The sequence below is a fragment of the Ictalurus punctatus genome, chromosome 10 (assembly GCF_001660625.3).
Source record: "Ictalurus punctatus breed USDA103 chromosome 10, Coco_2.0, whole genome shotgun sequence".
NCBI classification, from domain to species: Eukaryota; Metazoa; Chordata; class Actinopteri; order Siluriformes; family Ictaluridae; genus Ictalurus; species Ictalurus punctatus.
The window spans coordinates 22,655,265-22,669,803 of NC_030425.2; the positions used below are offsets into that span (position 1 = coordinate 22,655,265).

The 14,539-nt window shown below is 40.0% G+C and overlaps 2 protein-coding genes across 2 annotated transcripts; one reads left to right on the plus strand and one right to left on the minus strand.

Moving 5' to 3' along the window:
• Nucleotides 1-95: 95 nt before the first annotated feature.
• On the minus strand, nucleotides 96-8,122 carry tomm20b (translocase of outer mitochondrial membrane 20b). The gene is given in 5 exon segments (NM_001200516.2): nucleotides 96-438; nucleotides 2,728-2,870; nucleotides 4,587-4,668; nucleotides 4,773-4,819; nucleotides 7,946-8,122. Coding segments are annotated over 5 exon segments (441 nt in total). The 5' UTR covers nucleotides 8,070-8,122; the 3' UTR covers nucleotides 96-393.
• A 114-nt stretch (nucleotides 8,123-8,236) lies between these two features.
• si:dkey-56d12.4 (HTH_Tnp_4 and DDE_Tnp_4 domain-containing protein) lies at nucleotides 8,237-13,203 on the plus strand. Its single transcript, XM_017477574.3, has 2 exons — nucleotides 8,237-8,878; nucleotides 10,742-13,203. Exons 1-2 carry the CDS (start codon nucleotides 8,521-8,523, stop codon nucleotides 11,992-11,994), a joined length of 1,611 nt encoding a protein of 536 aa, XP_017333063.1. The 5' UTR covers nucleotides 8,237-8,520; the 3' UTR covers nucleotides 11,995-13,203.
• Nucleotides 13,204-14,539: the final 1,336 nt, after the last annotated feature.

The following is a 14,539-nucleotide window of genomic DNA, read 5'->3' on the forward strand; positions in this document are numbered from 1 at the left end:
ACACAGGAACTGTTATTAACGTGCATTGCATATTCGCTGACCTGTTTTTTTTTGTTTTTTTTGCAATAAAGAAATCAGAAGATCATGCTTCGTTCTTATCCGTTTATACAACATTCAAAAACAATAACTCCTGTGTGTGTGTGTGTGTGGACAGCACAAACATCGAAATCACTTTCTGATAAAATAGTTACCAAAACACTGAAAGACATTTCTAGACATCTTGGTGGTATAATTTACAGGCTCTTACTGCCTTTTAGGAAACTTTTCTATTGGATTGTTCGGTGGTTATTTTGCACAATGAATAGAAAGAAACAGTAATTTAAACATGGAGGAGTGAAACGGCTGGGAGAGGGTTGCACTCAGGGAGGGTCACGTGTTCAAAAGGACCTCGTCTTATTCAATGTCGTCATCGCTCAAGCTCTGTGCACTGACGATGCGCTGCAAAACAGAACAAGAACATTTATTACATTCAAGATAAATGCTTACCCTTTATATGGGAATGTTACTATGGGTCACTTGGCTCTGCTTCAGGTGAATCAAGGCATCTGCCACAATGAATTAAAGTAATGACGTTCTGTCTACTAGAACATTGGCTAGCTTTCAGTACAGACACCAAGGCCTCATCAGAAATGTTAGAAACAGAAGGATTTACTCAAACTGAACCTGATGTACACAAAGTGAAAAGCATGTTTGGTATTTTGTTTGTGCTCGTGCAACACTATGCTAATCTACACTCCACTTGTGCTCTACTTGGGGACTACGAGTCACGACCTTAATGAATGAATGTGTTAGTAGCCAACTACGATGTGTTCTCGCAAGCCTGACTTCAAGCTTTTAACTTCAGTCCCCCCAGAATTTTGTGATAATGCGCTTGCAGAAATGAACACAGAATCAAGTAAACGCTGCAATATTTGGACCAAGAGGTGTCATGTGATGTCATCACAACACACATTCAGCCAAAAACACTCAAGTCACATGCGTCAAACATGAGCACAGCTAAAAGGTCTCATTTACCAACAAACATCATTGTGAAAGACCACGCAGAACAATTTTGTGCAATTGCACCAATTCAAGTAGTTTTCCTCAAAAAAAAAAAAAAAAAAACTCCACAAGTTGCATCTCAAATTTTGAAAAAAGCTGCAGTAAAATCAAGCATTTTTGGCCATAACAATTAAAAAAAAAAAACAACCTCTGAAGTCCTGTACGGCCTGGCCTCTAGTGAAAAATCAGACTATATTGTGACCTCTACTTCACTAATAACCAATAATCCATGTTGGACGTACTGTGTTAACTAAACGTGGGAAGAAATCTGGGAGTAATAAAGACCTGCTGTTGTACTCTGTTAGAGACTTGGCCTTAACACGGGCAGCATGAGTACTAAGACCCATAAGATTATTTTCATCATCATGAGTGGCTTGTGGGACACTATTATTGACTGACTAATTAAAGTCCTTTAGGACTTTAAAACATCATGGCTAATTATTTAAGCATCTATTAAGTAAGAATACAAAACACATGACATGATGCTGTTATAGGAAAATAACCAAAGCAGGGTGGTGTGATGTGGAATTACTGTTACCATCACAAAGTGGGTTATTTTCACCTACTCAACATTTAGTCCCAGTCCACTAATCTGATTGGTCGAGCAGCGTTCAAAGAGTGCCTATATTTCTTGTAACCGTGCTGGGACGTTTCACTGTTTGTCCTCTCGTCTGTGTTCACCACGTAACAATTCCACTTCCTAGTTCTTAACTACAGTAATGTAGGTGACATCAGCAGCAGGCATGCCTCACATCGATTTGTACATTCCCTCACAGGTGGTTCCGGTAAAATTGCAGTCCCTTTACGCTTTTTATCTTCATCTGACCAGCTTTCGTATCTTACATCAAAAGTTACATTCCTGAAAAGCATCATTTGCCACGAAATAATTCCACTTCCTAGTTCGAAGTTGTAACTACAGCAGCGTTAGTGATAACGTCGGCAAACGACATTTATTCTGGAATAAAACTTTTTACTTAAAATATGACAAGCTCATCGGATGAAGAAAACTGGAAGCTCCTTTAACGGGAAATGTACACAACATTGTGAGCTAGTCTACGGGCTCTAAAGTGAGTGTGGTTTCTTCGGGATCTATTTCGGAGCAAAAAAAAACAAACAAACAAACAAAAAAACATATTGTAGCCAAAAAGGTCACTTACTCGATATTAATTTCTGGTTTATAGGACTGTCGTATAAAAGCAATATCGCACTCACAATCGTGCAGTTATACTGAATACCTGCGGGCTCATGTCTGCCGATATTCAGTATAACTGCACTCTTGCTCGTGAGAAATTGCTTGAAGTATTTTATTACTCATACCACAGTAATTTGCCATAGCTAACATTTTTAGTTCCCATTATCACCTACATTACAGAAGATTTAAACGGTTCCCTTAATCCGTTGGTATTAGTTGTTGCTCTTAGATGTCTCTTAGACCACTCTTATTTCCTCTTGTAAACGTGTATAAGGATTTTTGTAGGTGGAGATGATTTGTTTGGGTTTGTGTGCATGATTTTAAGATGAGAGTTTAATGCAGTTTCATTTTTCTGTCATATGGACTACGATTCTTTCATGGTTATTTCCTAAAAGAGTCTACATGTGCACATTTAGGCTTCTCCACGTCTTAATAAACGAGACCCAGGTTCAGAGGCAGAACGTGACGCAGGAAGAGACTGGCAGGTTTCTCACCTGGCTGATGGTGGGCAGTTTGGTGAGGAGCATCTGGAAGACGGGTGGAGGCAGAGTCTGCTGCAACACCTGGAGCAGCTGCTGAGGCTGACCACACACTGCTATGGCATTGGTCAGGTGGTCCACTCCTTTCTCATAGTCTCCTGGAAAACACGAGCAATATGAGAGGGAGAACAATGTATACAGATGGCTGACTTCTCGGAGTGCAAATAGCCATTTTATCTAAAGAACCTTCATAGCACGACTAAAGGAAAACATTTGTTTCCAATTGGCTGGCAGATGTACAGAACTCTGTGTAGCAGGACACCTCGAATGTAAATCCCGACAAAAACGTAAATCACGGCTCTGAATAAGCGTGTTGAAATGTAACCATGACGACGAGCATACATTCACGCTTCAATCTGGCCTTCACTGGTGCAGCACTGAATGTCCTTCATAAGAAAACTGAATTACATCAGCTTTAATTGACCGGCTGTGCACGGAACTAGGAATGAAGACGTTCGTTCTTTAACATTCGACTCTCTCTTTCAAAGCAAAGCTCTCCATTTATTTCACAGCAAAAAAAACATTAAAAAAATAAAAATAAAAAATTATTTTATTAGTCATTTGAACAGTATTCCAGAGACAGCTGTACATTGAAATGCCTGTAGTGAGACTATAAATAAATAGTGAGACTCTAAATTTGCTAAGGCACAACGAACAGAAAAGAACACACAAACCTTCTTTAAGAGAAGTGACTAGACAATAATTGCAATAAATACAAAAAAAACCAAATCAAATATAAGATCGGTATATTGCTGGCATCATTTCTGGTAGTTTTTGGTAGACACCTGCAATGTCATTAATTATTTATCCAGAATAAATAGATTAAAATTATTATATAGGCTATGGTGTGCGAAAATGGTTTCAACAAAAGCAACACCACCATAAATCAGTCCATACGGGATTTTGCGTAGTTTTTTTTGTGATCGCTGCACCCAAAAATGCTTCATTTTGCTGCGTTTATTTTGCAGAGAACTACCTGAATTGGTGAAATTGCATTTGCACGAAATTGTTTTGCACGGTCTTTTAGTTGTGTTTGTTGGTAAATGAGACTTTTCAGCTGTACTCATGTTCGACACATGTGAATCGAGTGGGCTTTGGCTGAATTGATTTTGCGTTAATTTCAGCGATCACGAAATCCTGGAGGGACTGATAAACCTTATTGCTTCCGAGATATGTCTTGTAGTGGGGGATTATACTGCTGGGCAAGAAAAATGAGCCAAGCCCAAAATGGCAAAACATGAAGCTTTCAATGGTCTTAAAAACATGAAGCTTTCAATGGTCTTAAAAACAAATCATTTGGTTAAAAATGAGCAAGAATGAAACAAATGCACACCTGAGACCTCCTTTGCCACCTTTTGTGGAAGGGGGAGAGGGGGTTGGGGTATTGGGAGAAGCTAGAAACAGGAAAATTCACGTATATAGTTTTATTGTACGCAACGGTAAATCATAATAATGATTAAAATGTTTGATGCAAAATTCAAACTAACATGTCTCTGTGTACAAAATTAAAATCAAGTAAAAATAAAATAAATAAAAAGCTGTCTGCAGGGAAGGGGAAAATCCATCCCATACTAAGTTACTTTATCTATTTGTTTCATTCTTGCTAATTTCCTCACCAATGATTTGTTGTTAAAAGCTTTTACCATTTTCGGGTTGGCCCTTTTTTTTTTGCCTAGGAAAGCTTTCTAAAGCAATATCACAGCATCTCAATATCAGAAAATAAACTCAGCTTTGTGCTGTGGTGTTCGTTGCTCTGCGTTACACACTGCGTGTTATAAGAAGCTAACACAGTCCTGAGACCGAGAGAATCTCACCCTGCGCCAGCAGCTCTTCTCCCAGCTGAATCTCTTCCAGGAAGAACTTCTGAACCGCTTCGGCATCCTTCAGATCCGGTAGCTGCACACAAGCACACGAACTTCAGAGTCCATCCTATTCATTATACTGTGTTTAAAAAGACAAGTCTTGAACAGATCTCAGGAGCTCAGCATGTTTGTCCTTACCCGTGACAGTCCTGCTTTCTCCTGTGCTGCTTTCTGCTTCTTCCTTCCTGTAAGTGACATTTTCTGTGAATGCTCATCAACTTAAAACTCATTTACAATGGACTTAGATTTGAAAACCCACTGCTTTGACACACACTCTTTATATGAGAAGGATTTTATTCATAAGTGTTACTGTCTTAAATACATCAGGACTTACGGCAAAAAAAAAATTAACACAGACAGTATCAACGCAAAACTATAACATACGAAAGTCTCCAGTTTACCGGATACTATTACTAGAGGAAACGTTATTACAGAACATTTCAATCACATTTAGAAAGGGAAAAACAAACTTTTAAACTATGTTTTGATTGATGTTACTGTAATATCTTAACATACCCTATTAACCATTTTCATGCTTGTTATAATGAAGGAATATGTAAAAACCTGCCACACTAAATGTTTGGGTTAAAAGAAATTTCTTTTTGATTTTTACTTTGTCTGAAGGGTATGCAAACTTTTTGCACTCTACTGTACCTAGCAACATTATAATGAAACAGTTTTAATCCCGCTCCCTCACTTATTTCGGTTTTTTGGTTTGGGCCAGCTAACAAACATTTTCTAACAAACTTAGTTGGTTTGATTTGCCACAGTTTAAACAAATGAGTCATTTAAACAGTGCAGTTACTGGGATGGGTTCCTAATAACTTAGTAAGGCATGGGAATGAGATAATTAGTCACGGTTGTGCCGTAAGCATGGCTAAGAGAACGAGAGATCATTTATTTGAGGCCACAGATAAGTAACATAAGACACAGGGTGTATTTCACAGACTAGCAAATCAGTCAGAGCTGCACAGAAAGAAAGAAAGAAAAAAACACTTATAATATCTGAACAAAAGAACATAATACCAACCAAACATGCACATAATAATAGGATAACGATAATGAGCCTTTATTAAACAGTGAAATTGTTTTCTTTGCATATCCCACCATGTTAGGAAGTTGGGGACAGAGCACAGCGTCAGCCATGATACAGCACCCCTATAGCAGAGACGGTTAAGGGCCTTGCTCAAGGGCCCAACAGTAGTGCTGGGGCCTGAACGCCCAACCAGTAATCCAAAGCTTCAACTGTCCCCTAATATTAATATTATTATATATCACACACCAACCGGATATACTCATAGAAATAACATCCATCCATCATACAGGGTCACGGGGGAGCCTGGAGTCTATTCAGGGGAACTCGTAGGACAAGGCAGAGGACACCCTGGGTACCAACCCATTACAGGGCATAATTGTACATATTCACACCCTACGGACAATTTGGACATGCCAATCAGCCTACAGTGCATGTCTTTGGACTGGGGGAGAAAACCGGAGTACATGGAGGAAACCCCCGAAGCACGGGCAGAACATGTAAACTCCGTGCACACAGAGCAGAGGTGGGAATCAGACCCCCAACCCCAGAGGTGTGAGGCAAACCTGCTAACCTTTAAGCCTCTGTAACCCCTAGAAATAACATTACACATATATAAAATGTTTAAAATGTACATGCCAGATTAGAATTCATTCCAATCTACAAGTTTGAATAGAAAAAATGTAGTAAGAATAGACATTTGAAATATTATGATTTTTATTTCATTCATTCATCTCCTCCATTATTAGAGGTCTTGTTAAGGTGTCCCATACTTATCCCCAAATCATGGCCACACAGTCTTTTTATTAAAATTATTATAATTCCTTGGATAACCCTTAACTCTACACAATACAATATTACTCAGTAGATTACTCTGATTAACACCTGATAAGGGGGGCAGTTAGCTGAATATGACAAAATAAAAAACGAAGAACAAAACTGATGCTCAACGGCTGGAACTGTCACAAAGAAAAACATGAAATCTGGCACAACAAGCACGAGCATGACACGTGACAGGAGTTATCTGAAAAGATCTCAGCCCTGGAACCACTTAGCACTGTTTAAACGTATACTCATGTGTGATTTCCACTTCATTTAACTTGCAGTACTATTACTAAGCCCTTTATAAGTCACTACAGGGATTAAAACTGCAAAATTTGGGCTAAGAATCCCTGCCAAGATAACACAAGCAACACTGTGAACAAGGTATACACTCTGGTTGAATCCCAAATCTCTCCATATAAAACACTACACACAATGTACAAGCCATTATTACATTTCCTAACAAGAGAGGGTCCAATTTGGGATTTAGAGTATAAACTTATAACCTAGCAGTTAGCCGTCACAAATCATTTGTAGTGTTTTTATCTGCATTTTTTCCTCACCACCTATAAAGTGCACCTATTACGGTTTTTCAAATATTACCTTTCATGTAGTGTGTTATATTACATTTACATTCATTCATTTAGCAGACAATTTCACCCAAAGCAACTTACAAATGAGGAAATACAAGCAAAGCGATATCAAGCGGAGAACAATTCAAGTGGTGCTACAATACAAGATTGCAGAGTAGAGGTATAAGAGCCAGTGTAATTTTTATATTATATATAGAGCTGCTTGTGAATGTAAAAAGTCTGCAAAGTTTTAAAAAACGACAAACGGAGATACTGATTCCCTAAAGAAGGAACCGATTCTGAACAGTTGAAATGAGTCGTTAGTAATTCCAGACTTACTTCCTACACAAACCTACATAGGTTTGTAACAAAAAAAACCAGCCTCTGCTCTTCAATGGCTGCTCACTGGCAGCGGTAGACCAATCACAACAGACAGGGACATCTGAGCAATCAGAGCAGAGAATGCTCTCTGAAAGGAGGAGTTTAGAATGAATCCTTTAGTACGGATCATTGAACTAGTCATTTGTGACACTGGAGAGGGGGGAGAGTTAATACTTCCATTTAAATTACGAGCACATTAAAGTGTTTTTTGATCTTGGGTGCATGTAAATCTACTGTATGAGACCTTTAAAACAAAATTAGGCACGTTTCAAAACCATTATAGGTGCGCTTTAAAATGAACCGGATAGTTTGAATGACAAGGCCACGCGAGAGGAGGGGGAGGCCGCTTCACGAGAAAAACCGGCTCACTAGAAAACTGTGACCCAATCCCCAAACTGCCTGCTACATCGGTGGACTACATAGGGAATAAAAGAACAGCTTCCAGCAATTATCTAGTGACCTATATGTCTAAAACAGAGGGTGTTTGGAGCTACAGCACTCACGTTCTCTCAGCTTGCTCTTGAAGTTTGGGTCGCTCCTTCGTTTCCTGTCGAAATAGATACAGTAACCAACCAAAAGCGCCGCACCGACACCGGCCGCTATCGCACTCGTCCTACCGCCCATCATGTCTTCAAACAATCTATTACTAAAGACTATCTTAAGCAGCGCTTATTTTTTTTTAGGGCAATGCGGTTTTGTACATGACCCTCGGATAGACGAGGAGAGGAAGGACCCCGGGCAGTAGGCGCACCATATGACGTCACGACCAAGCTGTCCGTAATAGTGCCTGTTCATAAAAAATAAATAATAAAACATACAGCAAGCGACAGATTCTGGAAGATTCCAAAACGTTGTTATATGCGCAGCATTGCTGTAGAATTAAGAATCAAACTTTGCGCGGTGTATTATTTATTCACTTTTTTTTTTTTTTTTTTTAGCGTTCTGAAAGACTCGGTCTATTTAAAGGTTTTTTTGTGTAACACCTCCGGTTATCCATTTCCGGTTATTTTAGCTGGCTAGCTTGTAGTCATTACAGCATCTACCGACACTGCATTTTAACGACTCGTTGTTAACAATTATGAATTCGCGGAGAACTGGTATCATTTGTGCAGTTAGGGGTTGCCATAATAATTGGTACAAACGAAAACGCTTTTTAGAGCAGGTGTGTTTTGACCATACACCGCGCACGAGAGCTGAATGTGGATGCGAGGCGCCATACAATCTTCATCCTCCTCCTAAAAACGAAGAAGCTCTTCGGTTTTGGGTAAAAGCCCTGAATCTCGAGAAACCACCGAAGCGACCGTACGTTTGCTCTTTTCATTTTGTGGATAAAAGACCTACGAAGGAGCATCCGTATCCAGAGAAGTGGCTGGGCTACGATGCTCCTTTAAACACACTGACGCAGCTTCTCGTCATGAAAACATCAACACACAAAGGTAACTTACACTACTGCGCCTGAACCAGAATTAATGTTTCTGAGATTAACTAGTTGTTTGAAAGCCTAGTGGTGTCCATTGTCCCTAAACAGCAACTCACACAGACAAGGACCTCTCATCACTGTTAGCTGGCTCGCTTGTTGCTAGCAGAAGACTAACATGGTGACGTGTGGATGACGTCATTCCAACCTGCAACATTACTTCCGCGTTTCAAATTAACTACAAAATAACCTCTAAAATAGTTAATGACAAATAAAGTAAAAAGTATATAAATACTCTGTATGACTAAATTTATGTGGACACCCATACTGTATGTGCTTGTTGAACGTCTCATTCCAGATTTAGTCCCCCTTTGCTGTTATAAGACTTTCCACTAGGTTTTGGAGCGTTGCTGTGGGGTGTCCTGACATTTCATCCTAACCGTCAGATTGTTTTACCAAGGCTTACTGCGCATGCGCACATCAATATTGCGACATTTTTGTCACGCTGAACAACACGCCCATAATTTTTTGCTACTTGTTCGTGGACTTGGAATCTGATGGGGGATTTTACACTGTAAAATCATCCTACCTGTTTATTTTATATTGATAGGACAACCTAATAATGTATTTTACATTTTAAAATTAACCTACATGTTTATTTTATATTGGTAGGAGTATCTGATAGGGTGTTTTGCGCCATAATATCATCCTACCGTTGTCTAATAAGAATCTTCTGCAAAGTTACTCTGAATTATTTTACGTAGTCATAGACGCGAAGTGGAAACCCGCAGTAGGATTTTTTGATGTGGTCGGTTGGATTTATAGATATAGCTATAATTTTGCGCTACTGTGGGAAAATCTGACAAGGCAGGAGAAATCAACAGAACATGGGGATTTGTGTTCATTCAGCCACAAAAGCATTAGTGAGGTGAGGCACGGATGTTTGGTGAAGAGGTCTGGGTGCTGTCAGTGTTCCAGTTTATCCCAAATCTGTTCAGTGGGGTTGAGGTCAGTGCTCTGTGCAGGACACTCGAGTTCTTCCAGTCCAACCTCAGCAAACCATATCTTCATGGACCTCGGTTTGTGCACAGGAGCATTGTCATGCTGAAACATGTTCGGGCCTCTTAGTTCCAGTAAAGGGAAATTGTAATGCTCCAGCATACTATGACCTCTTATGAGCCAAGACGTATAGCCGTTCACCCCTGGTATCATGAATAGTTGGATTTTTGTTGTTGTCCAAGACCCATCAAATGGTAAATGGTCTGCACTTATATAGCACTTTTATCCAAAGAACTTTACACTGTCTCATTCACCCATTCGCACACACTCACACACCAATGGTAGCACCAATGGTAGCACTAACTTGCCATCGGGAGCAACTTGGGGTTCAGTGTCTTGCCCAAGACACTTCGGTATGTGGAGTCATGTGGGCTGGGAATCGAACCACCAACCCTACGGTTAGTGGACAACCCGCTCTACCACTCCAGCCACAGCCGCCCCATGTAATGTGGGCTTTTGCATCCCAGACCAGGTCCCAATGTGGTTTGAGTGATTGCATCACAATGCATTTTTGAGACACTTGTGAGTCGATCACCTAGGACGCATGTTAATGTTAGGAGCGAATGGGGCTCAAGACTATGTGGACACCTGACCATTTGTGTACATGGGGTCAGGAATGGGGGTGGGTTTCAGGAGTAAAATAATAATAATTCCTATCTTATTTTCTATTTAACCTTTAGAGACCCAATCTAATACTCCTTTAACACTTAATTGAACACTAAATGGCAGAATATCAGCGTTCGCTGAATCACTACATCTAAAGGCATGTATGGTACTGTCTCGCTATTCTTACCCCTTATGTACTATGAATTCTTTTCCCCAGACGAGACCCTCAGGAGCCCCGAATTTGTGCCATCTCAGTTTGCACACACTTCAGTTGAACAGGAACAAAGAAATGCACGCAACCCGAAGAGGTGTGAACAAACTCTGCAACTTAAAAGAAAGAGGAACTGTGATGCAGATGAAACGCCAGTCCTCAGCACTGATGAGTGCAATGCCACGGACTTGGAGAAAGACCAGTGTGCTGAACACAGCTATTTGGCTAATGTACATTCTCTCCAGACAATCACACCTTGTACCAACACCGCCTGCCAAGCTGCAGTGAAAGCATTAACTGATGAATGTGCAGCACTCCGAGCAGAGATCGCTCGGCTCAAGGAGAAAGTTGATAACTTATCCTTCAGACAGGAGTCTTTTAGGGATAGCGATGAAATGGTGCAGGAACTCACCGGTCTGGCATCGTACGCAAAATTCATGATCGTATTCTCTTTAGTCTCGGGATTTCTGAAAGCCGGTTCAGGCTTGACTAATTTTCAGTGTTTTTTTATAACTTTAATGAGGATGAGATTAAATTTACCGTTATGTTTTTTTGCACACATGTTCCACGTGTCACAGTCCACTGTTGCTGAAGTGTTTAACGTCACTTTGGATGTAATGCATCAAACACTCTGTAGATTAATTGTTTGGCCAGGCAAAGAACAAATTCAAATTAGTCTACCGATGTGTTTCAGATCTACTTTGGACAATTGTACCTCCGTTATTGATTGTTTGGAATTATATATTGAAAAACCCAAAAACATGAGCGACAGTGCTCAGACATGCTCCCAATACAAGAATCACGATACGGTTAAATATTTGATATCCATCACACCACAGGGGGTCATATCATTCGTATCAAAGGGCTTGGGAGGTCAGGTAAGCGACAAGTACTTAACCGAAAGATGTGGATATCTGGACAAGCTATCACCTGGAGATGTAATACTAGCTGGAAAAGGTTTTAATATTATAGAAACCGTGGGTTTGCACACTGCTGATTTGAAGATTCAAGCATTCACCAAAGGTAAACATCAACTACTTCCGCTTGAGCTAGACAAAACAAAAGGACTCATTGCTGTCCAGATGCACGTAGAGAGAGTAATAAGCCTGGTCAGGAACAAATACACGATTTTGCAGAGCACCATCCCCATTTCTTTGTGCAACACAACAGATGATGGACACACCACTACCCTTGACAAAATGGTCACAGTTTGTTGTGCTTTATGCAATATTTGTCCTTGTGAAGTTCCTACAGATTAAACTACCTAGTCTTGGGTGTATTGGTGTATGATTGTAAGTATATGGCATACCACTAATGAAATTCTGTATATATTTAAGACTGTCTATAGGAATGTGTTTGTGTTAGTAATACAGAGAACATTAAAACACAGTGGTTCATTGATGCTTTGGGGCGGTTTTGTGGTTGGATGTTCAGGAGCTCTTCTGAAGCTTGATAGCGTCATGAATTCTGCCTCCAGGATATTTCAGCCCAGAACCTGGAAACGTCTGCCAGGAGGTTCAGACTTGGTCATGGATAGAGCTTTGAACAAGATGATGAGCTAAGTACACTTCCAAATCAGTACATAAATGATTAAGGACATAAGAAATATCTTAGGGGGCTTTCACGCTGGCAGTTTGCATGAAAAATCGGTACGGTAAAGCTGTCATGCGGACCAGGAAGCGCACGCGGAAGCGCACCCGAGACTACCTGTAGATGTTGAGAAATGATACAGTATTGAGGTTCAGGAGAGAGAAAATTAATAATAAAGGTGTTCTGGAACCATGTTAATTTATGCAGCATATCATGTCCACTCATGTCCCTAGCCTAGCTTAAACTGTTCTGCATGGATGAGGGGTTTCTCTAGATTCCTCTAGAAGTGTCTTCAACCTTGGTAGACATTACAGTAAGATGCAGAGGTGGGATCAAGTCATTGTTTTGCAAGTCATGGCAAGTCTTGGCATCCATCCGTCCGTTTTCTGTACCGCTTATCCTACACAGGGTTGCAGGGAGCCTGGAGCCTATCCTGGGGGACTCGGGGTGCAAGGCGGGGGACACCCTAGATGAGTTGCCAACACATCGCAGGGCACAATCACACACCCAATCACACAGTATGGACAATTTGGAAACACCAGTCAGCCTACAATGCATGTTTTTGGACTGGGAGAGGAAACTGGAGTACCTGGAGGAAACCCCCGAAGCACGGGGAGAACATGCACACAGGGTGGGAATCAAACCCCACCCAGATAAGGATGGGTTCTCGTTTGAGTCTGGTTCCTCTCAAGGTTTCTTCTTCATATCGTCTCATGGATTATTTCCTTGCCACCATCGCCTCTGTCTTGCTCGTTAGAGATACATTTATCAATGTAAAATGTATATCCTGAATTTATATATTTGTGTAAAGCTGCTTTGGGACAATATCCATTATTAAAAGCGCTATACAAATAAAATTGAAGTGAATTAAATGGAAAGTCATGTCACAAGTCTTCTTTAATTGTGTTCAGTTGAAATTTGTGACCCGAGTCCACAACACTGGCAAGATGCTCAGTTTTTGTCAAAATAAAACTATTTGCATACATGTATATACAGTCGTGTTGAATAAGTACACCTCATGGAAATTGTTGAATTTTTTTCTTTATTATTTAATTTATTATTATTATTATTATTATTATTTTACATATTTGGACAAGCAAACAGTTGATCCTCTTTGAAACAGTGTCTATTAATAAATAGATGTCAGAGACTGGTGGACAATTATGCAAAATGCCTACAAGAAGTTATTACTGCTACAGGGGGCCAAGGGTGTACTTCCTTTTTCCACACACGAATAACACATCTATTGATATTTCTGTTGAATAAATGATTGAAATAGCAAAATTTCCTTGTGGGTCAGGTATATCATCTTCATTAATAGGCACTATTTCAAAGGGATCAAATGTTTGCTTGTCCGAATATGTCAAAAACGGCAACAATTTCCATGGGGTATACTTATTTTTTCACATAATATATATGTCGTGAAAAAATAAGTATACCTGATGGAAATTGCATATATGTATATATAATAAGTCTATTCATGTTTGAGCTCAAAATATCACTTATTTCATAGGTTATTCTTTTTAGATATAAATTTTGGCTCATTCTCATGAAGGGTGCCAATAATTCTGGCGCATGCTCGAAGGTGTATTTTTCAACGTCGCCTCTGGATGGCAGTAGTAAGCCACGGTAAATAAACCAAAAAAAACACAAGCCTTGACTTCATGCACAGCCTGATTCAACCAGTCATAACAATAGTAAAAAAATAATTTGATAGTGAATGCAAGGTTGGTAATAATATCAAGCGTCGTGGGTGTCCAAGGGTGTGTTCTAATGCGCATGCTGCCAAAAAAAAAACAATTTTTAAGATTTCAAAACACAGTGTTACTCCGTTTGTGTAGACCTCAATCCGAGTACTGTAGTACAGAGTTGTTGTTGTTCAGCAGAAGTGCTAATTAGGAGCAGTGAGCATCAGTTGTGTGTGTTTGAGACAAAGCCCAACCCAGCACCACCAGCTTCCATCAGTGTGTTTGTGTTTGTGTGTGTGTGTGTGTGCAGCTGTTGTGGTCATTCTTTATTAAAGGGATGGCTGACTGACTGCATGTCGTCATTAACCACATGTTTTCTATGGGGAGCTGCTTAGGGGTGTGTAGGACATTTGTACTCTTCCAGCTGGCACACAGGAAGCCTAATACTGGACCTGTTTTGTGTTTATTTAACAATCTCTGTGCACATAAATATTGATAGACATACTTTTTAAAAATGTAAAGTATC

Bases quoted from the DNA above. Each gene is read 5' to 3' on its own strand.
- si:dkey-56d12.4 (XM_017477574.3), top strand. From the start codon at position 8,521: ATGAATTCGCGGAGAACTGGTATCATTTGTGCAGTTAGGGGTTGCCAT. The intron at 8,879-10,741 runs GTAACTTACACT...TCTTTTCCCCAG, and splicing joins GAAAACATCAACACACAAAG to ACGAGACCCTCAGGAGCCCC.